The sequence below is a fragment of the Palaemon carinicauda genome, chromosome 16 (genome assembly GCF_036898095.1).
Source record: "Palaemon carinicauda isolate YSFRI2023 chromosome 16, ASM3689809v2, whole genome shotgun sequence".
Taxonomy (NCBI): Eukaryota; Metazoa; Arthropoda; class Malacostraca; order Decapoda; family Palaemonidae; genus Palaemon; species Palaemon carinicauda.
Window position 1 is genome coordinate 110,497,090 of NC_090740.1, and position 26,169 is coordinate 110,523,258.

At 43.3% G+C, this 26,169-nt stretch overlaps 1 protein-coding gene across 1 annotated transcript in view; it reads left to right on the top strand.

The window, feature by feature from the left end:
• The window catches only part of l(1)G0020 (RNA cytidine acetyltransferase l(1)G0020), a 129,278-nt gene that overhangs the window by 60,454 nt on the left and 42,655 nt on the right, over positions 1–26,169 (top strand). Inside the window, exons 9-14 of the mRNA XM_068389930.1 lie at positions 1,816–1,986; positions 2,212–2,388; positions 4,720–4,896; positions 5,165–5,290; positions 7,063–7,232; positions 10,968–11,182. Coding sequence (XP_068246031.1) covers positions 1,816–1,986; positions 2,212–2,388; positions 4,720–4,896; positions 5,165–5,290; positions 7,063–7,232; positions 10,968–11,182 — 1,036 coding nt within the window. The remainder of the gene's footprint in view (positions 1–1,815; positions 1,987–2,211; positions 2,389–4,719; positions 4,897–5,164; positions 5,291–7,062; positions 7,233–10,967; positions 11,183–26,169) is intronic.

A 26,169-nucleotide genomic window follows, 5' to 3' on the forward strand; every position in this document is an offset into this window, starting at 1 on the left:
AATTTCCACTCGTAGAGTCTACCAGTCTAAGTGGGAGGTCTTCCGAAGCTGGTGTAGAGCCAATTCAATATCCTCTACCAATACCTCTGTGATCCAAATAGCTGACTTCCTTATTCATATTAGGAATGAGAGATCCCTTTCTACTTCTACAATTAAAGGGTATAGGAGCATGTTGGCCTCAGTCCTCCGCCACAGGGGTTTGGACCTGTCTTCCAACAAGGACCTTCAAGACATTCTCAAGTCTTTTGAGACGTCTAAAGAACGTCGTCTTTCCACTCCAGGCTGGAATCTGGACGTAGTCTTAAGGTTCCTTATGACATCTAGGTTCGAACCTCTCCAGTCAGCTTCCTTCAAGGATCTTACCCTCAAGACTGCTTTTCTCGTTTGCCTTGCAACAGCTAAGAGAGTCAGTGAGGTTCATGCCTTCAGCAAGAACATTGGTTTCACAACCGAATCAGCTACATGTTCTTTTCAGCTTGGATTCCTAGCAAAGAACGAACTTCCTTCACGTCCTTAGCCTAGATCGTTCGAAATACCTAGCCTCTCCAACATGGTAGGTAACGAACTAGAGAGAGTTCTTTGCCCTGTCAGAGCTCTCAAATATTATCTGAAGAGGTCTAAACCTATTCGAGGACAGTCAGAAGCCTTATGGTGTGCCATCAAGAAACCCTCGAGACCCATGTCCAAGAATGGGCTTTCGTACTATATAAGGCTTCTGATCAGAGAAGCACATTCTCACTTAAAGGAGGAAGACCTTGTGTTGCTGAAGGTAAGGACCCACGAAGTAAGAGCTGTTGCTACTTCGTTGGCCTTTAATAAAAACCGTTCTCTGCAGAGCATTATGGATGCAACCTATTGGAGGAGCAAGTCAGTGTTTGCATCATTTTATCTGAAAGATGTCCAGTCTCTTTACGAGAACTGCTACACCCTGGGACCATTCGTAGCAGCGAGTGCAGTAGTAGGTGAGGGCTCAGCCACTACATTCCCATAATCCCATAACCTTTTTAACCTTTCTCTTGAATACTTTTATTGTTGTTTTTATGGTTGTTACGGTAGGCTAAGAAGCCTTCCGCATCCTTGGATTTGGCGGGTGGTCTATTCATTCTTGAGAAGCGCCTGGGTTAAAGGTTTGGTAGAGGTCCTTTAGTAGGGTTGCAACCCCTTGTACTTTGGCACCTTTGGGTTGATTCAGCCTCCAAGAGGAACGCTGCGCTCAGTAAGGAAGACGAACTTTAAATAAAAGGCAGAGTAACGGTTCTATTCGACTTCCTTACCAGGTACTTATTATTTCATTGTTATTTGAGATAACTGTTATATGAAATTTGGGGATACTTAGCTATCCTTTAATCATGTACACTGGTTTTCACCCACCTCCCTGGGTGTGAATCAGCTACATGATTATCGGGTAAGTTTAATATTGAAAAATGTTATTTTTATTAATAAAATAAATTTTTGAATATACTTACCCGATAATCATGATTTAATCGACCCTCCCTTTCCTCCCCAGAGAGAACCAGTGGACCGAGGAATAATTGAGGAGGTGTAAACAACAAATGATTGAGTACCTGGCCACAGGTGGCGCTGGTAAGTACACCCCCTTCTAGTATTGTGATAGCTGGCGTATCCCTCCATAGAATTCTGTCGGGCAACGGAGTTGACAGCTACATGATTATCGGGTAAGTATATTCAAAAATTTATTTTATTAATAAAAATAACATGTTCAAGTGGAATACTCATTATAGGTACATTAAGGTGGCCATCTTATATTAGCCTCCCTTTGACACTGCAAAATATTACATTACTTCCCTTTTCCAGGTAACGTTGGAGGAATCTATAAGATACAAGAATGGGGATCCGGTTGAGGCATGGCTTCACAATATCTTATGCTTAGAAGCCTCTATGTCGGACATTACTGAAGATTTACCCCCACCCAAGAAATGTCAGTTATTTTATGTCAATAGAGACACTCTCTTTGCCTATCATAAGGTAAGTTTTCTTTATTGTATTCCCGACTTCAAGTTTATTAAATACTTTTAGCTATCATTTTATGAGGTCCTTAGTTAAATATTGACAACCAAGAGTGGCTGGTTCTAAAAATGTACTCTGCTATTTTGTATAAAAAAATCATAGAATATATTTTCTTGTCTCCAAAAAAGTGCAACTTGTTTCCTCATATAATATGTACTTTTTGCATCAATCTTTTCTGTACAGGTATCTGAAAATTTCTTAGCACAAGTTATTGGACTATTGGTTTCGTCTCATTACCGCAATACACCAGATGATCTTCAGATGCTGTCCGATGCTCCTGCGTACCATTTGTTCGTTTTGCTTCCCCCTCAACAAGATTTAAAAGGGGATTCATTACCTTTAGTCTTGACTGTTATACAGGTAATAATATATATTTGTTCGGTGATAGTATGTTCTTTATTTCTTTATTTTTCTTTCAGGAACACAAATCATATGATTGTATGGTTATATAACCATATGGATAATACATTCAATCAGTTTATTAACAACTGCATAATAATATCAGGCTATAGATTTAATGGTTCTTCAGCAGCCTTTTATTTAAGTTTATGGACTGCTCTTAACCCCTTTTACCCCCAGGCTATCTGGAACTTTCCAACCCTTAACCCCCAGGCGTTTTATTTTTCAAACACATTTTGCTATATATATTTTTTAAATTGCTCTAACAGCCTTAATTTTTGTTATAGAGAGGTCAGGTTGATCTCATTCTTTTGGAAAATTCCTGAAGTGTCTCATAAAGTTATCAAAAATATGCAAAAAGAAATGTAAATAGAAGTTTTTTGCAAGGACTTACCAGTACGTCCATGGGGGTAAAGGGATGAGTTTTGTGAAACGTACCAGTACGTCCATGGGGTTAAAGGGATGAGTTTTGTGAAACGTACCAGTACGTCCATTGGGGTAAAAGGGTTAAGACGAGATATTTGAAATGTCTACTGGTACTTAAAACTAAAATTTCAAGTAAATTTCATAAAAGTAATAAAGGTTAATTAGATTGTTTATAAAAAAATTATTCTTTAATTATACTGAATTCATTCTGGCAGGAATAAGGTAAAGCATAATCTTTCTGAACCCCAGCGTATAGTTGGATGTAATTATTTCATAGGAAAATATCTATGATAGCCTCCCATTTCCCAAAATAAGCACCTTGGAAAATGACATTGAATTAAGCTTTATTTTAGTTCAATAAGAAAGTATCATGATATAATTTTATTGTTTCCAAACAAAATGTATTCATCTGCAAACCCTTTACTGGTAATGTAGCCCAGTGTCTACGGAAAATCAAAGTCTTCAGTGAATAATTGAAGAAGAAAGATGATCAACAACAGTCAGTGACTCGTGCATTGTCATGAGAACCCACTTGTGTAGTCTGAGCAACTGAAGGAATCCTCAGGGATTAGCAGAAAGGTACTCTGGTGATGAAGAATCCATTTGAAGGAGAAAAGATAAGGTCTTAGCATTCGTAGAGAGATGTAGAATGCTAAAGAATCTTGCTATTGGAACCAGATTACACTGGTATCAAGAAATTTATTTAGGATATATACAGTATTATGATTGATTATACAAGGCTCTTGGAGGTTGTGTGTTAGGTCAGTGGCACCACCTATCGCGTGTCCTGGTCATCACAGGGGAGGGGAAGATGGGAGAGAGAACAGGATAGAATTGGTTAATTTTGTTAAAAGTTACCAAGCAGATGGCTTTAATGGTTAGAGTATAATGACTACCAGGTAGGTATTTCAATGACAAATCTCAAAAAATTACCTTTTTTGCTCAATTTATTATTCCTCCTGCTACAATTACCACTTGCAACACTTTGCTATTGTCTGGCAAACTAAAAAGAGGAGAAAGATAGAGCTCATGGTAGCTAGCATTAACAGCCACAAGCATTGTTGTTCATACTCTAACATTACCATGGCTGGTTTTGGCACTGGCTGGTGTAGAAAACTGCTGGTATCTAGAAGTGATGGAACTTTAGGAAGGAAGATATGACTGAGGAGTTATATCATATCTAATCTCACAAAAGGGAAACCTGATACAAAAAGCAATTAGGTAGTGGTGGTGGTGGGGAGGGGGCCAGTAGCTGTAGCGAACAACACCTCGTAGTAACGGGGGATTTTGAGGAGGGAGAAGTCTAATTGGAAAGGGACCTTTGGTAATGGTATCACTCGCCCCAGTTTTAATACCGACACCCTTTAGGGGTGAGCGAGCTGGGTATATTCCTAGCATTCCATGCAACTTTTTTCTCTGGTATATTTAGCAGTATTTATACCTTTGAAATGGTGCTTTAAGGAGCATTTCACGGAGCGACACAGGTTGAGCCCAGAAATAGATTTTTCCTTCGTCCAAATCCCTTATATAGACATGTTTGGTCTAAATGCAGTCATGGATTGGTAATGTTGAATTAAAAGATTTAATATGACACATTGATAAGTCCTAATATAACTTGATTCACTAAGCATATCTATTTTTTTTTAATGTTTTGTCAAATGTTTCTTATGAATTTGATACTTCATATATCTGAAATATGTATTCTTAGTAAATGATTTTTGAAATTGAAGAAGTTTTTTGTTAATAATTTTCCTTTTCTTAGATCTGCCTAAAACTATTTCTCATACAAGAATCTTTAGGGATATCTATTTGATAAGGTAGAAGCAGTGTGTTGTTTAGATTAATTTCTTTTTGTTCAACTTACAGGTTGCATTAGAAGGCAAGATTTCAAAGGAGTCAGTAATGGCTGCTCTCTCGGAAGGAGAAAAACCATCAGGAGATCTTGTGCCTTGGACTGTCAGTAACCAATTTCAAAACTATGACTTCCCGCAACTATCCGGAGCACGCGTCGTTCGAATTGCCACTCATCCGCATATTCAAGGGGTTCGTTATAATTGTTTGTCTGTGTATTTATGTTGCTATTATCACTGTTCTTGAAAGTATTTTAATTGTTCATTACTTCTATTGTTTATCTATTTATATCCTGTCCTCCATGTTGAAGCCCATGGGCTTATTGCATCATGCTTTTCCAACTAAATTTAGGTTTGCCGCTTAGATAGTGAAAATAATAATGATAATAATAAAGCTTTTATAATTTCTTTTGTGACGTATTTTACATTTTAAACTTTATTCAACTATTGCTCTTATTCAGAAAGGCTATGGCAGTCAAGCGCTATCCCTCCTCGAAAACTACTATGCGGAAGTTAGCGCCCATGCAGACTACATAGAGCCATCTATAAGGGAAATGTCTCACTTGAATTTGGTGCAGGAAGAACAGGTAAATGGAATGTTATTATCTTAGTTGTGGAAAGGATTTTTCAAGTTTGGGTAAATTTTCTATGCTTTTAAAGGTCTAACTAGATTGTTACTATTACTTTGACGTTGTTAATAGTTTATATAGGACATATCTGTTTTGACGCTGTTACTGTTTTTAGAATGATATATTGTTAATTTATTCTCATCATTTATTTATTTCCTTATTTCCTTTTCTCACTGGGCTATTTTTTCCTGTTGGGCTTATAGCATCTTGCTTTTTCAACTAGGGTTGTAGCTTGGCTTGTAATAATAATAATAATAGGAAAGAATTTTAGTAAAAGAAGATTTAACAAGATTATTACTTTTACTAGGAAAGAATTTTAGTAAAAGAATATTTAACAAGATTATGACTTCTACTAGGAAAGAATTTTAGTAAAAGAAGATTTAACAAGATTATAACTTTTACTAGGAAAGAATTTTAGTAAGAGAAGATTTAACAAGATTATTAATTTTACTAGGAAAGAATGTTAGTAGAAATAAGAACACCTCATTTGTAGCAATGTATGTTGATATGAATCGCAAACTTTCCATGATTACATATTCTTTTGACAACTGAAGGAATGTAGATAGAACAGTTAGTAGCTGCATAAACTACCAGAGATGGTTGATAATGGTTGAAAAATTTTATCCAAAAGGTGGTTCTTGATATCGCATGTCCAACACTCACCCTTAAATACGTTTATATTCAAAATATTATTTGTCTATTGTAAACCAATGTTCATATAATTTCTTCATGTTTTTTAAAGGCTTATCCATTGATGGTATACTCAGTTTACACGTACAAAAATAAATAATTACTTGCAGAGATCTTGAGGCATCAGTGTAGTAGTTATATTGATTTATAACTAGGAAATCTAACTATATTAAAGAAAACAAGTTAAAATTTTCCATCAGAAAGTCATTCTTTAATCTCTCTCCTTTGAGAAGGCAAAAGTAAGATATTTACGTGTGCTATTTTCTCCTCAAAGTGATGGTCTAGACATGCAGCAATTATCGATGGGTTTAGACATGGTCAAGTTATGGACAAAAATATAACATGTAGCTTAATAGAAGCTGGGTTCTTTGATTTTAACCCTTTTACCCCTAGGCTATTTGGAACTTTCCAACCCTTAACCCCCAGGGGTTATTTTTTTTCAAGCACCTTTTGCAATATATTTTTTTCAAATTGCTCTAACAGCCTTAATTTTCGTCATAGAGAGGTCAGGTTGGTCTCATTCTCTTGGAAAATGCCTGAAGTTTCTGAAAAAATTATCAAAAATATGCAAAAAAAAAAATATAAATAGCAGTTTTTTGCAAGGACGTACCGGTACGTCCATGGGGGTAAAGGGATGGGTTTTGTGAAACATACCAGTACGACCTTTGGGGGTAAAAGGGTTAACCCTTTTACCCCCAGGCTATTTGGAAATTTCCAACCCTTAACCCCCAGGGGGTTATTTTTTTCCCAGCACATTTTGCTGTATATATTTTTTAAATTGCTCTAACAGCCTTAATTTTTGTCATAGAGAGGTCAGGTTGGTCTCATTCTCTTGAAAAATGCCTGAATTTTCTCACAAAATCATCAAAAATATGAAAAAACAAATTTTTATAGCATTTTTTTTGCAAGGACGTACCGGTACGTCCATGGGGGTAAAGGGATGGCTTTTGTGAAACGTACCAGTACGTCCTTTGGGGGGTAAAAGGGTTAATATTTGGCTTACCCTGGAATTCTTTCTTATCTATCTATACCCTATACAGGTGGGACTCCTAGAAGAAAAGGTAACTCCAAATCCACAGCTGCAGCCTCTCTTACAGGCTCTAGATGAAAGACCACCTGAAGCACTGCATTATCTAGCTGTATCGTATGGTGCAACACAGCAGCTCTTAACCTTTTGGAAACGTGGTGGTTTTACGCCAGTGTATTTAAGGTTTGTTTTCTTTTCAAGATATACTTTCTGTAAATGCCTAAGTAGTATTTTGTTTAGGGTGGGTTGCCACATTTGGTGATATAATACAAATTGGATTTTTTTATTTGTGCAGAGCCTGAGATTTATGTCGTACCCGGTTGTACTTACCAATCGTATAATTGAATTATTTTCATATTTAATTTTTTACCCGTTGTAAGGAATTATTTGCAAAACTTGCTTTTCCTAAAAGACTATTTGTTCTGTAAGTGGAATACCAACCTACGCTATTTATTAGGGGCATTACGTAATACATACACACATACATATACCAAGGCACTTCCCCCAATTTTGGGGGGTAGTCGACATCAACAATGAAACAAAAACAAAAAAGGGGACCTCTACTCTCTACGTTCCTCCCAGCCTAACAAGGGACTCAACCGAGTTCAGCTGGTACTGCTAGAGTGCCACAGCCCACCCTCCCCTGTTATTCACCACAGATGAAGCATCATAATGCTGAATCCCCTACTGCTGCTACCTCCGCGGTCATCTCAGGCATCGGAGGCAGCAGCAGGGCCTACCGGAACTGTGTCACAATCGCTCGCCATTCATTCCTATTTCGCACGCTCTCTTTCATCTATCCTCCTATCACCCAGAGCTTACTTCACTCCATCCATCCACCCAAACCTTGGCCTTTCTCTTGTACTTCTCCCATCAACTCTTGTATTCATCACCTTCTTTAGCAGACAGCCATTTTCCATTCTCTCAGCATGGCCAAACCACCTCAACACATTCATATCCACTCTAGCTGCTAACTCATTTCTTACACCCGTTCTCACTCTCACCACTTCGTTCCTAACCCTATCTACTCGAGATACACCAGCCATACTCCTTAGACACTTCATCTCAAACACATTCAATTTCTGTCTCTCCATCACTTTCATTCCCCACAACTCCGATCCATACATCACAGTTGGTACAATCACTTTCTCATATAGAACTCTCTTTACATTCATGCCCAACCCTCTATTTTTTACTACTCCCTTAACTGCCCCCAACGCTTTGCAACCTTCATTGACTCTCTGACGTACATCTGCTTCCACTCCACCATTTGCTGCAACAACAGACCCCAAGTACTTAAACTGATCCACCTCCTCAAGTAACTCTCCATTCAACATGACATTCAACCTTGCACCACCTTCCCTTCTCGTACATCTCATAACCTTACTCTTACCCACATTTACTCTCGACTTCCTTCTCTCACACACTCTTCCAAATTCTGTCACTAATCGGCCAAGCTTCTCTTCTGTGTCTGCAACCAGTACAGTATCATCCGCAAACAACAACTGATTTACCTCCCATTCATGGTCATTCTCGTCTACCAGTTTTAATCCTCGTCCAAGCACTCGAGCATTCACCTCTCTCACCACTCCATCAACATACAAGTTAAACAACCACGGCAACATCACACATCCCTGTCTCAGCCCCACTCTCACCGGAAACCAATCACTCGCTTCATTTCCTATCCTAACACATGCTTTACTACCTTTGTAGAAACTTTTCACTGGTTGCAACAACCTTCCACCAACTCCATATAACCTCATCACATTCCACATTGCTTCCCTATCAACTCTATCATACGCTTTCTCCAGATCCATAGACGCAACATACACCTCCTTACCTTTTGCTAAATATTTCTCGCATATCTGCCTTACTGTAAAAATCTGATTCATACAACCCCTACCTCTTCTAAAACCACACTGTATTTCTAAGATTGCATTCTCTGTTTTATCCTTGATCCTATTAATCATTACTCTACCATACACTTTTCCAACTACACTCAACTCTTGAATTACAACACTCATGCACATCTCCCTTACCCTTATATAGTGGTACAATACATGCACAAACCCAATCTACTGGTACCATTGACAACACAAAACACATATTAAACAATCTCACCAACCATTCAAGTACAGTCACACCCCCTTCCTTCAACATCTCAGCTCTCACACCATCCATACCAGACGCTTTTCCTACTCTCGTTTCATCTAGTGCTCTCCTCACTTCATCTATTGTAATCTCTCTCTCATTCTCATCTCCCATCAATGGCACCTCAACACCTGCAACAGCAATTATATCTGCCTCCCTATTATCCTCAACATTCAGTAAACTTTCAAAATATTCCGCCCATCTTTTCCTTGCCTCCTCTCCTTTTAACAACCTTCCATTTCCATCTTTCACTGTCTCTTCAATTCTTGAGCCAGCCTTCCTTACTCTCTTCACTTCTTTCCAAAACTTCTTCTTATTCTCTTCATATGAATGACCCAATCCCTGACCCCACCTCAGGTCAGCTGCCCTCTTTGCCTCACGTACCTTGCGCTTTACTTCCACATTTTTCTCTCTATATTTTTCATACTTCTCTATACTATTACTCTGCAGCAATTCTTCAAAAGCCCTCTTTTTCTCTTCCACTTTTACCTTCACTCCTTCATTCCACCATTCACTGCCCTTCCTCATGCTGCCTCCAACAACCTTCTTGCCACAAACATCACTTGCAATCTCAACAAAATTTTCTTTTACTAACTTCCACTCCTCCTCTAAATTGCCAGTTTCTCTTACTTTCACTTCGTCATATGTCATTTTCAACCTTTCCTGATATTTACTTTTTACCCCCGGTTTTATTAGCTCTTCAACCCTCACTAGCTCCCTTTTACATCCACCTACTCTATTCCCCGACTCTTTTGCTACAACTAATTTTCCTTCCACCAAAAAATGATCAGACATACCGTTAGCCATACCCCTAAACACGTGCACGTCTTTCAATCTTCCAAACATTCTTTTAGTTATCAACACATAATCCATTAATGCCCTTTCTACTACTCTTCCATTTGCCACTCTTACCCATGTATACTTATTTTTATCTTTCTTTTTGAAAAAGCTATTACTTATCACCATCTCTTGCTCAACACACATATCTACCAGTCTCTCACCACTCTCATTTTCACCTGGTACGCCATACTTCCCAATGACACCTTCTACCTCTCCAGCGCCCACTCTAGCATTTAAGTCACCCATGACAACTACATAATTCCTTCTACCCAGTCCTTCTACACACCTAGTTAATTCATTCCAGAACTCATTCCGCTCTTCTTCACGTTTCTCACTACCTGGCCCATACGCACTGACAAACGCCCAACATTCCCTACCCAACCTAACCCTTACCCACATTAACCTAGATGATATCTCCTTCCATTCCACTACTTTACCTGTCATCCATTCACTCAGCAATAAAGCCACACCCTCACTCGCTCTTCCCCTTTCAATCCCAGACACTCTATCAGACATTTCACCAAACATCACTTCACCCTTTCCTTTTATCTTCGTCTCACACAAGGCCAATACATCCATCCTTCTATTCCTAAACATACTTCCAATTTCACATCTTTTACTCTCTATCGTACTACATCCACGCACATTCAAACACCCCAAAACTAGAGTGCGGGGAGCAGTCACTCTCCCCCCAGCTCCATCTCTTTGTCGATGTCTCACAGGATGTAGATACAGGAGAGGGGGTTCCCAGCCCCCTCGTCCCGTCCCTTTTAGTCGCCTCTTACGTAATACCCCTGATAAATAGCTAAAGGTTTGTATCGTTGGGAAAAATACAAATTATCTTCAGAATTTGTCATTTTACAAAAGAGACCATTTTATACTTTGGAATGTGCATCCCATTTCAAGCCGAGCTGTTTCTTTCTACAGCCAAGTTGCAAACAACATCACAGGAGAATTCACCATGATAATGTTGAAAGTCCTGGGGGAAGAAAAAGCGAACAGAGCTACATCATGGCTGTCTGATCTGTGGTTTGATTTTAGGAAAAGAATTATCTCTCTTCTGGGTTTAACCTTCCGGGAATGCACTTGCAAGTTTGCCCTCAGTATCATCACAAGTAGTATCTACAAGAAGAACAGTGAAGGTAAGTTCATTCATTTTTCAATATTTAACTTAGCCGGTGATTATATAAGCTGCAGCTCTGCTGCTCGACAGAAAACTCTACGGAAAAATCCGCCAGCGATCGCTATGCAGGTAGGGGGTGTACTTCAACAGCGCCATCTGTCTTGCAGGTACTCAGTACTCATTGTAAACAAAGAACTCAATTTTCTCTCTGTCGTGCTACCGGCAAGACCTACTAATTCGCTGTTGCTAACTGGATTTGTTTTCACAACTATTTGGTGAAGTACACTATTCTAGTTTTAAGCTTTCGCTGTGCAGGCTTTCTCTTCAATAAATCCTTGCATTCTTTTTTTGATATCGGATTATTTGTTGATGACTTTGGATAGTTTTTGAATTCCCCTTTGACCAATTCAAAATGGCTGACCCTTCTCAAGTCCCAAAATTCAGGAAGTGTAATGCTAGGGACTGTTCAAGGCGTCTTCCGAAGGCCTCTATCGATCCTCACACCGTTTGTTCCAATTGTCGGGATAAAACCTGTCAATTGGAAGATCGATGTGAGGAATGCGTTGGGCTTTCGGAATTCGATTTTATCGAATTCCAAAAATATACACGTAGGCTAGAGAGAGATAGAGTCAGGAGAAGTTCATCTCGTTCTGTTGATTTTTCCTCTCCTCATGCCCCACAACCTATTCCTTCCCCTGTGGTGGTTGCTCCTAATCCCCCTTCTGGCACTTAGGAACCTTCGATGGCTGACATGATGCGTGCCATCCAAGCTCTGGGTGAGAGAGTCGAGTCTCTGGCTAGTGACCGTAACCAGCTCATGGCGGACGTCAAGGAGCTGAAGTGTAAAAGTGCAGTGGGAAGTGGTAAAGTGAGTGATAGTGTTGTGGATAGTGTTGCGCTTGAGGGTTCGTCTGTTCGTGCCTATCGTCCTCCTAGTCCGGGACCTCTTGCAAGCTCCCAAGTCCAGGGGGAGAAGCAATGTCGTACGACCAATGGGTTCGAGAGGCTTTAATCAGCGAACAGACGTTCCCTCCGTGGTTTCGGGCGTATCTACCCAAGATCGCCCCACCCACACTAAGACGAGAGAGCCCATTTATTCCTCGTCTGCGGAAGAGGTTTCTCGTAAGAAACCATGGACCAAGGTCTCACGACCTCTTAAGCGCAAGTCGGTCCCTTCCGCGCAAGTCCAACGGCCCAGTTGTAGCCACTGGGTCAGTTCGGACTCGCTGCAGTCTTCCGACGACTGCTCACCTCCTAAGAGAGGCAAAGCGGTACCGCCTCAGGCAGTTACACCGTCTGTCGCCGCACCTGCTCCTGCAGACCCTAAGTGGTCTTTGCTGCAGACCATGCAGTACCAATTAACGTCTCTGATGCAGGACTTTCGTGCGGAGAAGGTTGCTGCTGCACCAGCCTCTTGCCTACAACCAACCACACACTCGGTTGTGCGTCCTGTGGACGCTGAGGCGACCTTCTTGCGCACTCCAGCTGAGAGAGTCCCGCCACCCATGCGTTCCAGTGTGCCCTGCCAGCCGCATGTTGACGTTCGGCGACGCACGGAACCTTCCGTTGACGTTCGCGAGGTACAACAACCGTCAGAGTTGTTTTGTTTTGACGCGGTGCGTCAACCTCCGCAACCCAGTGTGGTTGCCACTGCTCTCCCACATCAGACTAGACAGTCTGGACTAGACGCTGTGCGTCCCCGCGCCGCTATGGTTGTTGCCAGCTCACAGACTGGGCAACAGTTCCATGACGTTGCGTCCGGTTCAGTCACGCGTGCACCCGTGCGACCGGACTCAGCTAACCAGCCGATACCTACTCCATTGCCGCTTCCTCCTCAATACTCGGATGATGGACTCTCTGATGATGACGATGCGGCACACGTTGATGAACCACATTCGGACCTTGACGAGCCCAAGTCCACGCAACCCTCTTTGGAGTTTAGAAAAGTTCTTGCTCTGTTCAAAGAGATGTTTCCGGACCAGTTTGTGTCTGTGGCTCCGCGCTCTCCTCCGTCAGAGTTTGCTTTAGGTACGCAGTCATCCTCGCCTGCCTTTACTAGACTCGTCCTCGCACGCTCGTCCAAGAGAGCTTTACGAGTTATAGGAGAATGGATGCAGTCCAAAAAGAGTCTAGGGAAGACAGCCTTTACGTTTCCCCCTGCTAGACTCTCTTCCAGATCGAGCGTCTGGTATGCCACGGGAGAAGTTCTCGGCTTGGGAGTTCCTGCCTCTGCCCAGGGCGACTTCTCAAGTCTTGTAGACTCTCCCCGCAGGCTAGCCATGAGACGCTCTAAGATTTGCTGGTCACCTTCGGACCTAGACCATCTGTTGAAAGGGTTATTTAGAGCCTTCGAGGTCTTCAACTTTTTAGAGTGGTGTCTGGGAGCTTTGAGCAGGAAGATCTCCCCAACTGAGAAGGAATCTTCCTTGCTCATCGTGTCCTGCATGGACAAGGCCATACGTGACGGATCTAGTGAGCTTGCTGCATCGTTCGTATCCGGAGTCCTCAAGAAGCGTGAGAACCTTTGCTCTTTCCTGTCAGCTGGAGTGACACCGTGTCAAAGATCAGAACTTCTGTTTGCTCCTCTCTCTAAGTGCCTTTTTCCAGAGGACTTGATTAAGGAGATTGCTGCTTCTTTGATACAGAAGGACACCCATGACCTGGTTGCGTCCTCTGCCCGCAAAGCCACCCCTTTGCCTACCTTGTCAGCTAGACCAAGGATGGACACTCCAGCGTCCCGATTTATTCCGCCCTTTCGTGGCAGAGCCTCCAGCAGAGGAGGTGCTCGTGCCGAAGGGAGACGTGGGAAGAAGAAAGGAACCAAGTCCTTTAAAGGCAGAGTCTGACTGCCAGCTTCTTCAGACAGCAGTGGGAGCCAGACTCAAGAACTTCTGGCAGACCTGGGAGAAGAGAGGCGCAGATGCACAATCTGTGAAGTTGCTCAGAGAGGGGTACAAGATCCCGTTTGTACGAAAACCCCCTCTAGCAACGTCTCCCATCGATCTCTCTCCCAGGTACAGAGAGGAAGACAAGAGACGAGCATTGAAACAGGAGGTGTCTCTCTTACTAGAAAAGGGAGCGGTAGTCAAAGTCCTGGACCATCAAACCCCGGGCTTCTACAACCGTCTCTTCTTAGTGGCAAAGAAGACAGGAGGGTGGAGGCCGGTGCTAGACGTCAGTGCGCTGAATGTCTTTGTCACAAAGCAGACGTTCTCCATGGAGACCACAAAGCCGTTCTAGCAGCGGTCAGAAAGGAAGACTGGATGGTCTCTTTAGACCTAAGGGACGCATACTTTCACGTCCCCATCCACCCAGACTCCCAACCTTTTCTGAGATTTGTTTACGAAAAGGTTGTCTACCAGTTTCAAGCCCTGTGCTTTGGCCTAAGCACAGCTCCTCTTGTGTTTACGAGGCTGATGAGGAATGTAGCCAAATTCCTTCATTTAGCGGACATCAGAGCCTCCCTCTATTTGGACGACTGGCTTCTAAGAGCTTCTTCCAGTCGTCGCTGTCTGAAGGATCTAAAGTGGACTCTAGATCTGACCAAGGAATTGGGTCTCCTGGTCAATATGGAAAAGTCTCAAGTGGTCCCATCCCAAACTATTGTGTATTTAGGGATGGAGATTCACAGTCTAGCTTTTCGGGCTTTTCCGTCGGCCCCCAGAACAAGTCAAGCCCAGTTATGCATCCAGAACATGCTAAAGAAGGAACGATGTTCAGTCAGGCAGTGGATGAGTCTGATAGGGACGCTATCATCCCTGGAACAGTTCGTATCGTTAGGAAGACTACACCTCCGTCCTCTTCAATATCACCTAGCTGTTTACTGGAAAAAGGACAAGACGCTAGAAGCGGTCTCGATCCCCATTTCCGAGAAGATGAAGTCTTCCCTGACTTGGTGGAAGGACAGTATCAGCCTCAGAGAGGGTCTGCCCCTGGCTGTTCAGACTCCCAACCACGTTCTCTTTTCGGACGCATCGGACACGGGCTGGGGCGCGACATTAGACGGTCGGGAATGCTCGGGAACTTGGAACTCGAGTCAAAGGACAATGCATATCAACTGCAAGGAGCTACTGGCAGTTCATCTGGCCTTGAAAAGCTTCAAGTCTCTCCTTCAAGGCAAAGTGGTGGAGGTGAACTCGGACAACACCACGGCTTTGGCGTACATCTCCAAGCAAGGAGGGACCCACTCTATGACGTTGTACGAGATCGCAAGGGACCTCCTCACCTGGTCAAAAGATCTAAACATTTCACTAGTAACGAGGTTCATCCAAGGCAACTTGAATGTCATGGCAGATTGCCTCAGTCGGAAGGGACAAATCATTCCAACAGAATGGACCCTACACAAGGATGTGTGCAAGAGACTGTGGGCCACATGGGGCCAGCCTACCATAGATCTCTTCGCAACCTCGATGACCAAGAGGCTCCCAATATATTGCTCACCAATCCCGGACCCAGCAGCAGTTCATATAGATGCCTTTCTCCTAGATTGGTCACATCTAGACCTATATGCATTCCCCCCGTTCAAGATTGTCAACAAGGTACTGCAGAAGTTCGCCTCTCACGAAGGGACAAGGTTGACGTTAGTTGCTCCCCTCTGGCCCGCGAGAGAATGGTTCACCGAGGTACTTCGATGGCTAGTGGACGTTCCCAGAACTCTTCCTCTAAGGGTGGACCTTCTACGTCAGCCACACGTAAAGAAGGTACACCAAGGCCTCCACGCTCTTCGTCTGACTGCCTTCAGACTATCGAAAGACTCTCGAGAGCTAGAGGCTTTTCGAAGGAGGCAGCCAGGGCGATTGCTAGAGCAAGGAGGACATCCACCCTTAGAGTCTACCAATCGAAGTGGGAAGTCTTCCGAAACTGGTGCAAGTCAGTATCAGTATCCTCGACCAGTACCTCTGTAACTCAAATAGCTGACTTCCTTTTATACCTGAGGAAAGAAAGATCTCTTTCAGCTCCCACTATCAAGGGTTACAGAAGCATGTTGGCATCAGTCTTCCGTCACAGAGGCTTAGATCTTTCCAACAACAAAAATCTACAGGACCTCCTTAAGTCTTTTGAGACCACGAAGGAGCGTCGTTTGGCTACACCTGGTTGGAATTTAGACGTGGTACTAAGATTCCTCATGTCAGAAAGGTTCGAGCCGCTACAATCAGCCTCCTTTAAAGATCTCACTTTAAAGACTCTTTTCCTGGTTTGCTTAGCCACAGCTAAAAGAGTCAGTGAGATTCACGCCTTCAGCAGGAACATCGGATTTTCATCTGAAACGGCTACATGTTCTTTACAACTTGGTTTTCTAGCCAAAAACGAGCTACCTTCTCGTCCTTGGCCGAAATCGTTCGATATTCCAAGCCTATCAAATATGGTTGGAAATGAACTAGAAAGAGTCTTATGCCCTGTGAGAGCTCTTAAGTTCTATTTAAGACGAACTAAACCTTTACGAGGACAGTCAGAAGCTTTATGGTGTTCAGTTAAGAAACCATCTTTGCCTATGTCAAAGAATGCTTTATCCTATTTTATCAGACTGTTAATACGAGAAGCTCATTCCCATCTGAGTGAGGAAGACCAAGCTTTGCTGAAGGTAAGGACACATGAAGTTAGAGCTGTCGCAACTTCAGTGGCCTTTAAACAAAATAGATCTCTGCGAAGTATAATGGACGCAACCCATTGGAGAAGCAAGTCAGTGTTCGCGTCTTTTTATCTTAAAGATGTCCAGTCTCTTTACGAGAACTGCTACACCCTGGGACCATTCGTAGCAGCGAGTGCAGTAGTAGGTGAGGGCTCAACCACTACAATCCCCTAATTCCATAACCTTTTTAATCTTTCTCTTGAAATGTTTTTATTGTTGTTTTTGGGTTGTCCGGAAGGCTAAGAAGCCTTTCGCATCCTAGTTGATTTGGCGGGTGGTCAAATTCTTTTCTTGAGAAGCGCCTAGATTAGAGGTTTTGATGAGGTCCTGTAGTATGGGTTGCAACCCTTCATACTTCAGATCCTAGGGGTCGCTCAGCATCCTAAGAGGATCGCGAGGCTCCGTAAGGAAGACGTACTTAAAAAGGCAGAGTAATTGTTCAAGTCGACTTCCTTACCAGGTACTTATTTATTTTATGTTTGTTATTTTGATAACTTCTAAAATGAAATAAAAAATCCTTAGCTCATAATAATGTAAACATTTATTGCTGGTCTCTACCCACCCCCCTGGGTGTGAATCAGCTTATATAATCACCGGCTAAGTTAAATATTGAAAAATGTTATTTTGATAATAAAATAAATTTTTGAATATACTTACCCGGTGATTATATATTAAAGGACCCTCCCTTCCTCCCCAATAGAGACGCAGTGGACCGAGGAGAAAATTGAGTTCTTTGTTTACAATGAGTACTGAGTACCTGCACGACAGATGGCGCTGTTGAAGTACACCCCCTACCTGCATAGCGATCGCTGGCGGATTTTTCCGTAGAGTTTTCTGTCGAGCAGCAGAGCTGCAGCTTATATAATCACCGGGTAAGTATATTCAAAAATTTATTTTATTATCAAAATAACATTTTTATTTAATTTCTTAAAGTTTTTTTCTATCAAAGCAAAAATTCTCTTGCGATTATTATTATTATTATTATTATTATTATTACCATAGAACTTTCAGTCATGTTTATAGAATTGTGGGGTTTCTCAAAGGATTACAGGTCAAGTGAAAGGTAAGAATTTAATTGAAATAAAACTAAAGAAGTTGGAAAGATAACTTTGAAATTCAATAAGACCTTTGGCTATAAAAATGATATAAAGAACCTTTAGTATCGTCTTAAGTGCACTGAGAAAAGTTTCTGTAGGATTAATGGGAAATAAAAGAGCACATAAAGCAGATAAAGGGGCTGTGGGTGTATGTAATTACTCATTTATTAACCCTTTTACCCCCAAGCTATTTTGAACTCCCCAACCCTTAACCCCCAGGCGTTTTTTTTTTTTCAAGCAAATTTTGCAGTATATATTTTTTAAATTGCTCTAACAGCCTTAATTTTCTTCATAGAGAGGTCAGGTTGGTCTCATTCTTTTGGAAAATGCCTGAAGTATCTCATAAAATTATAAAAAATATGCAAAAAAATGTAAATAGCAGTGTTTTGCATGGACGTACCGGTACGTCCATGGGGCTAAAGGGATGAGTTTTGTGAAATGTACCAGTACGTCCATGGGGGTAAAAGGACAAGTTTTGTGAAATGTACCAGTACGTTCGTGGGGGTAAAAGGACGAGTTTTGTGAAATGTACCAGTACGTCCATGGGGGTAAAAGGACGAGTTTTGTGAAATGTACCAGTACGTCCATGGGGGTAAAAGGACGAGTTTTGTGAAATGTACCAGTACGTCCATTTGGGGTAAAAGGGTTAACATGACATACGAAGATTTTAGCTAACTCAAAATTAGTGGCAGACTGCTTAGGATAATGCGACTTATGATTTGGGGACAGACTATTTGAACATCCACAGATGAAGATTGACTTACTTTTAAGAAGGGTATGTATTATGGTATGTGGTGGATAACGGGGGAGGGTGGGCTGTGGCACCCTAGCAGTACCAGCTGAACTCGGTTGAGTCCCTTGTCAGGCTGGGAGGAACGTAGAGAGTAGAGGTCCCCTTTTTGTAATGTTTCATTTGTTGATGTTGGCTAACCCCCAAAATTGGGGGAAGTGCCTTGGTATATGTATGATGTATTATGCATTGAATATACAAATGGAACTCTTAGATTTTTATTCCAAAGTACATCATCATCATACATATACCAAGGCACTTCCCCCAATTTTGGGGGGTAGCCGACATCAACAAATGAAACAAAACAAAAAGGGGACCTCTACTCTCTACGTTCCTCCCAGCCTGACAAGGGACTCAACCGAGTTCAGCTGGTACTGCTAGGGTGCCACAGCCCACCCTCCCCCGTTACCCACCACAGATGAAGCTTCATAATGCTGGTGATGGGATATAGTCCCCAATTTGAAATTTCATTCATAGATATCTAAAAATGAAATATTTTTAATTGGCCATCCTCTTATATTTTTAGAAGAGCTGCTGTTATGCATGACAGATCCATGAGTGATGTTTTGTTGATTGTAATAGTGTATCGATAATCTAAAGTGATTTTAAAGAAAATTATTGCTACCACGAGTTTTATCTAGTCATTTGATATCAAGTTGTGCATGAAGTGCAGTCATGATTGGTACATTTAAGAATAAATTTTACTTAGAAAACCTAATGTTATTTATGATTATTATTATTATTATTATTTCTGGGCTCGAACCTGTGCCGCCCAGTGAATAAGCTCCATTTAAGCACTTATTCTTAGGTAATTTACTGCTAAATATACCAGAGAAAAAATGTAAAGGAGTGCTAGGATAACTAGCTCGCTCACCTATTGGTGTCGGTATAAAATTGGGCGTATATTCCAGAGGTCCCGCACTATTTAGATTAATCCACGACAGAGAACCCCAATAGAGGAGAGCCGTTCAACCTCACTCGGTACTACTACAATGCATCCGCTCAGAACCCAACTCCTTTTAGCACAACGTTCAAAGTAACCCGCTTTTTTTCTGGTGCTCTCGCTTTTGGATATTTTCTAGTGAATTATGGCTTCTTCGTCGGTTTCCCAGGAGACACCGTCTAAGTTAAGTACCAAGCTGGATTTTACTGTGTTTTGAGCAACCTAGATCGTTTAATATTTATATTATAGGAGTTTATTCTCTTCGTTCATACCGATCTTGCTTGATTTCACTACAGTTGGTACTCCTGTTTTTGAGAGCTTTTAATTTTCACTTGCGGTGTTACTATGTGTATTATTTTTATTATCAAATATTATTTGTTATTGTGAATATTCATTATTTAGCGTTTAGAATCCTCGTGGTTCAAATTTTGGGCCGATATCATTTACGTATCGCTATGGCTGCCGACCGTGCTACGGCGGCAATGTTATTTTAGCCATCAGGTGTGTCTTTTGTGATTTAATTATTTATGTTGCATGCCTTGCCCAAAAATTTTCAATGTGTTTATTCATATATTTAACGCTATTATTATTATTATAATGAATATTTGTGCCATTACTCCGTTTGATCTGTCTGATTGGGGATCGTCAGTTGGTAGCCCTGCTGCCTCGTATCACGTGATCCTCCCCCACGCTCCCCCTCTAGCTAGGTGGGAGGCTAGACTTCTCCCCCCTCCACTAAGGGACCGTTGCCTTCCCTCCTTTTAGAGGGGGTAGTTAAGTGTTTATGGACTTTGTCCTCCGGGTGGCCCGGCGGTTTAGTCTCTGTCTAGTCTGGTTGGCCACCGGTCTACAGAGTTGGATCCCGGTGTACCCTATTTTATATTCACTTTTCATTCTGGCTTATGTTATACGAAACCCTCCGGGTTCGATTGGCAGTTCTTAGTTACAGTTCCGCCCCCCCTATTATTTTATAACATTTCCTATGATGATTATATATGACAGATCACTACCCCGGAGTCCCTAAAGGAATTGGTATTGAATATACCTTTATTTCCCGGCCCGGGGTCTACCCCACCCCGGGAAATCAGACACTATGTGTCTTAATTCCTTGTTTTTGCATCCTTTTTTATGCTCCCGGCTTGACCGGAATGGATGGCTATACTTTAGTTTCAAGTTAGACTTATGTTTAGGCCCGGGACCCCCGGTCCCGCCCCTATGTAAGAATATTATAGTTAAGCTCTAACCTTGCGTTAGACCTATGTTAGGCCCGGGTCCTCCGGACCCGCCCCTAAAAAAAAAAAAAAAAAAAAAAAAATTATTTTATTTTTTACAGTCTAATCTTGTGTTAGACCTATTTTAGGCCCTACTTAAAAGAATAGTATAGTTAAACTCTATTCTTGTGTTAGACCTATGTTAGGCCACTTATAGAATAGTAGTTAGGCTCTAATCTTGTGTTAGACCTATGTTAGGCCCGGGTCCTCCAGACCCGCCCCTAATTAAGAGAATTACAGTTTCTCATATACTATTCTTTTTACAGATGGTGCATTGTCTGACGCCGGCCTGTGCAGCTGTTCTGCACCAGCCTTGTGGCCACTCCGTCTGCCGATCTCACGCCCCTTGTGGGGTTCAACTGGAAGACGTTGTGGTATGGCACCCGGATAACTGTGTGATTTGCTTCGACCTCATCACTACCCTTGGTTCTGACTCGGTGAGTCCCGTTGGCTATATTGCCTTCTTATTTTATTTACTATTAGTAAGATATCTATGGTCTTGAAGGACCATTGGGAGTTTCCCTTTTATAATTCCCACTATTATTTCAGGCATCCCCGGAGCAAAAGTCTGCGGCTCGGGCCACACTGAAGGTGTGGGTTGGTGGTTTTGCCCGGAATGTAAAGTCTAAGCGGCCGTACGTCCTATCTGAGGACTACTGCACCATGGTTTACCCCAACGCCAAGTCTTCAGCTGCTGTGGCTAGGCATGTGGCAGCTCCCATCATTGCCCACATTGATGCCACTATAACGGGTCTCATCGACCCAGAGCAAGATCCATCGGACGCCCCCGGAGGTCTGGAGGACAATGTTGCCTCCATGAACCTGGACGTCGAACCAATGTTGCTAGACGAGCCGGATACAGGTAGGGTGGTAAGTGAGGCAGGTGTGTCCGGCGCTGAGATTCCTATCCTCAGCCCCGCTCTTTCTTCTTCTTCTGATCGCTCTTCCTTTCTTGGATTTTCTGGGGACCGTGATTCGTCTCAACGTTCATACCCGGTTCCCCCTAAGGATAAGTCTACTTCAAGGACCTTACCCAAAGCTCGCAAGCCTCACAAGACTTCTCATGGCTCTAAACCTGGTACAAACCCGTCTTCAAAGACCTCTGGTTCCTCCTCTAAGTCTCACGACCCGGGAGTTCCTTCCGCCCCTCCTGCTGCTAGCCCGGGCCTTTCCGAATCAGCTATGCTTCGCATCGTGTCGGAGATGCAGGAAAAGTTGGTTTCGGAGATGCAGTCGAGGATGGACACGATGTTCTCTAACTTCGGTCAGAGAATTGGGGCTTTAGAGCAAGGAGCTCCGGAGAGAGTCCAAAGCTCTCTCATACCGGATGCCTCTAAGCTCCCGCCGTTTGCCAAGAACAACCCCTGGCGGATGGCTCTTCATTCCCCGTTCTCAGACGGAATGTTGACTCTGGAGGGCCTTGGCACTCGCCCTCTAGAGGACTTTGAATTCTTTCCTCCGGGTCTGGCATTTCCATTTCATGGTTATGCCAGACTTACCGAGGAAGCTTTAGTCCGATTAGACAAGGTCCCCAAAGAGACGGTCATCTTCCCGAAGGAGCAAGCCCAATCTGTTTGGGCCAGATTTTTGAATGACATCGGCTGCACTAACACCATGCTGACGCCTCATAAAAGCTCCTTTACGATGTTCTTAATGGACAAGAACACCTTGACTCCATGCGTCAATAAGGTGGCAGAGCTTGCCTTTCAATATGCTCTGGAGGAGAAGCCCTTGCCTCCCATCCGAGAGGTGGATCCAATCTCCCTCCTTCTTCCCTCAGGTATTGAGTGTTGGGACAACGTCCATACCACCTTTACCTCCGGCAAGCTTGCAGCAGACTGTGCCTCAGTCTTGTTTAGTGAGAAGCTTCCCCGTCTCCCGGAATCTCTCATTAAACAGGAATATGATTCCCGCCTACGTGTGGGCCGTACTCTAAACCTGGCCACATCCACGGAGTCGATAGCCTTGACTTACGATACGGAGAGTATTTTTAAGTCTCTCAACAAGGCTACGCTACAGTCGTTATATTATGACTTATATGACTTTGCTACTGCTAAACGCAGATGTCGCAAGCATGTTCTAGCTGAGGCGACGATTAGGCATGAACCTAATAAACTCATCCGGTCCTCCTGTTGGGGTTCAAATCTCTTCCCCGAGGATCTCGTAGAGGAAGTCTTGGCGGAGGCCACTAGGGTTAATCAGAGCCTTAAAGCCCGTTGGGGTTTGACCCCTAAACGCAAGTATGACCCCGCAAATTATCAAGCCCGGGGTAGGAAGAAGCTTAGACCATATACCTCCACCCAGTTCAGGCAACAACAGAGTGCTTCATCCAACTTCCGGCTGCCTCTTCCTCCATCTTCTGTTGCCCCTGCACAGCCTTCCACCTCTCGGGCTCCTTCGGATGACTATGTCACCGTTCTGCTACCTAAGAGCCAGCTTTCTGGTGCCTCCGCCACTTCCCCTGCCTTTAACCAGTCCTACGAGGCTCATAGCTCTTCCCAGAGTTATGGTAGAGGTAGAGGCTACCACCGTGGCTCTAACCAGAACAAAGGCAGGGGAAGAGCCTTTCGCAGAGGAAAGAACTTCCGAGGCGGACGTGGAGGCAACTCCTCAAACCAATACTGAGGTGCAGCAGGTAGGGGGGAGGCTCTATGCCTTCCGCAACAAATGGAAGTTCAGTCCCTGGGCGTTCAGTATCATCTCCAAGGGACTAGGGTGGAGTTGGATTCAAGGACCTCCTCCTCCGAACAAATTTCGTCAACATTCCACTCCGGACCTGGTCGAATTTGTCCAGGAACTTTTACAAAAGAATGCCATACAAGAAACGAAACATCTGAAGTTTCAAGGTCGGCTGTTCAGTGTTCCGAAGAAGGATTCAGACAAGAGAAGAGTGATTCTAGATCTATCCCTTCTCAACTTGTCCATTCAATGCGACAAGTTTCGAATGCTTACCGTCTCGCAGGTGCGGACCTTACTTCCCCGTGGGGCCGTCACCACCTCTATCGATCTTACAGACGCCTACTATCACGTCCCGATAGCGAGACACTTTCGTCCGTACCTAGGCTTTCGCTTAGGGGACAAAAGTTACTCCTTCAAGGTGATGCCTTTCGGGCTCAACATTGCCCCAAGGATCTTCACAAAGCTAGCAGAAGTCGCTGTTCAGGAACTCAGGAATCAAGGGATTCAAGTAGTAGCCTATCTGGACGACTGGCTCATTTGGTCAGACACCTCCCAAAATTGCCTAAAAGCCACTCACAAAGTCATCCATTATCTTCAATCTCTAGGCTTCCAGATCAACTTCAAGAAGTCCCGTCTTCTTCCAAAATCGAAGTTCCAATGGCTCGGCCTGCAATGGGATCTTATATCTCATACTCTGTGTCTTCCCAGACCCAAGAGGTTAGAGATTGCAAGAAACACCAAACGCTTTCTCAAAGACAAAGTAAGTTCCAGACGGCTTCAAGAGAAGATTCTGGGTTCCCTTCAGTTTGCCTCAGTGACGGATCTTCTTCTGAAGGCAAAATTGAAAGATATCAATCGTGTCTGGCGTTCGAGGGCGAACCGGAAGCTCCGGGACAGGAAAGTCCGCCTTCCTCCCATTCTACGGGAAAGACTTCTTCCTTGGACAAGAGCAAACAGTCTGTCAAAGTCAGTTCCCCTTCGATTTCCGCCCCCGGAATTAATCATTCACACAGACGCATCCCTATCAGGTTGGGGCGGCTATTCTCAGCTCAAGAAAGTTCAAGGTCTTTGGACTCCCTTGTTCCGCCATTTTCACATCAATGTGCTAGAGGCCATGGCAGTTCTTCTAACCCTGAAACGTCTCGCTCTTCCCAAGAAACAACACCTTCGTCTGGTCCTCGACAGCGAAGTGGTGGTCCGCTGCCTCAACAGAGGCGGGTCAAAGTCAGGGCCTCTGAACCATGTTCTAATAGCCATATTCTCCCTAGCAGCCTCGAACCGTTGGCATCTTTCAGCTGTCCACCTGGCGGGAGTCCGGAATGTAGTGGCAGACGCCCTGTCCCGGACCTCCCCTCTAGAATCGGAATGGTCACTCGATCTAAAGTCATTTCGGTGGATTCTCTCTCAGGTTCCCGGTCTCCAAGTGGACCTCTTCGCCACGGAATCCAACCACAAATTGAGAGTATATGTGGCTCCCAATCTAGACCCTCAGGCTTACGCCACAGACGCCATGTCACAGAATTGGGACAACTGGGAAAAGATTTATCTCTTTCCCCCGGTGAATCTTTTGCTGAAAGTTCTAGACAAACTGAGATCCTTCAAGGGACAAGTAGCCTTGGTCGCACCCAACTGGCCCAAGAGCAACTGGTATCCTCTCCTGCGGGAGTTGAGACTATACCCTCACCCGATACCCAATCCGGTTCTGTCTCAGATAGTACAAACACGCGTTGTGTACGCTTTCTCAAACATTCAGAGCGCCCTAACTTTATGGACTTTATGAAGTTTGCGGCTATGCATGGTGCCAATATTGATCCTCAAAACACCTTGTTCCTAGAATCAGATAAACGGGATTCCACCATCCGTCAGTATGACTCTGCAGTTAAAAAGTTGGCAAAATTTTTAATAGACTCAGACGTGAACTGTATGAACTTGAACCTTACAGTCACTTTCTTTAGATCTTTATTAGAATCAGGTCTGGCAGCCAATACTATCACCACTATTAAATCGGCTCTGAAAAAGATCTTCCTAGTGGGTTTTAACATAGACTTAACCGACTCTTTGTTAGCTTCAATTCCGAAAGCTTGTGCCAGACTGAAACCGGTTACTCGTCCTACCCCGGTGACCTGGTTCCTTAATGACGTACTCAAATTGGCTTCTGATACCATTAACAGTTCTTGTGATTACATGCCCCTTCTCAGGAAAACACTTTTCCTAGTGAGCTTGGCTTCCGGGGCAAGAATTTCTGAATTGGCAGCCTTGTCGAGAGACCCGGGTCATATTGACTTTCTGCCTTCAGGAGAGGTCCTTCTTTCTCCTCACAAATTCTTTTTGGCTAAGAATGAAGACCCTCAAAACAGATGGACCTCCTGGAAAATTGTTCCCCTCACGCAAGATCCGTCGCTGTGCCCTGTCACTACTCTTAGGTCTTATCTATCCCGGACCTCCTCTAACTCCTCGGGGCCTCTATTCGTTAGAGAACAAGGCGGTACCATTACTATTAAAGGGATCAGGCAACAAATTTTGTATTTTATTAAACAAGCTAACCCTGACTCTTTTCCTCTTGCACATGATATCAGGGCGGTTGCCACCTCGGTGAA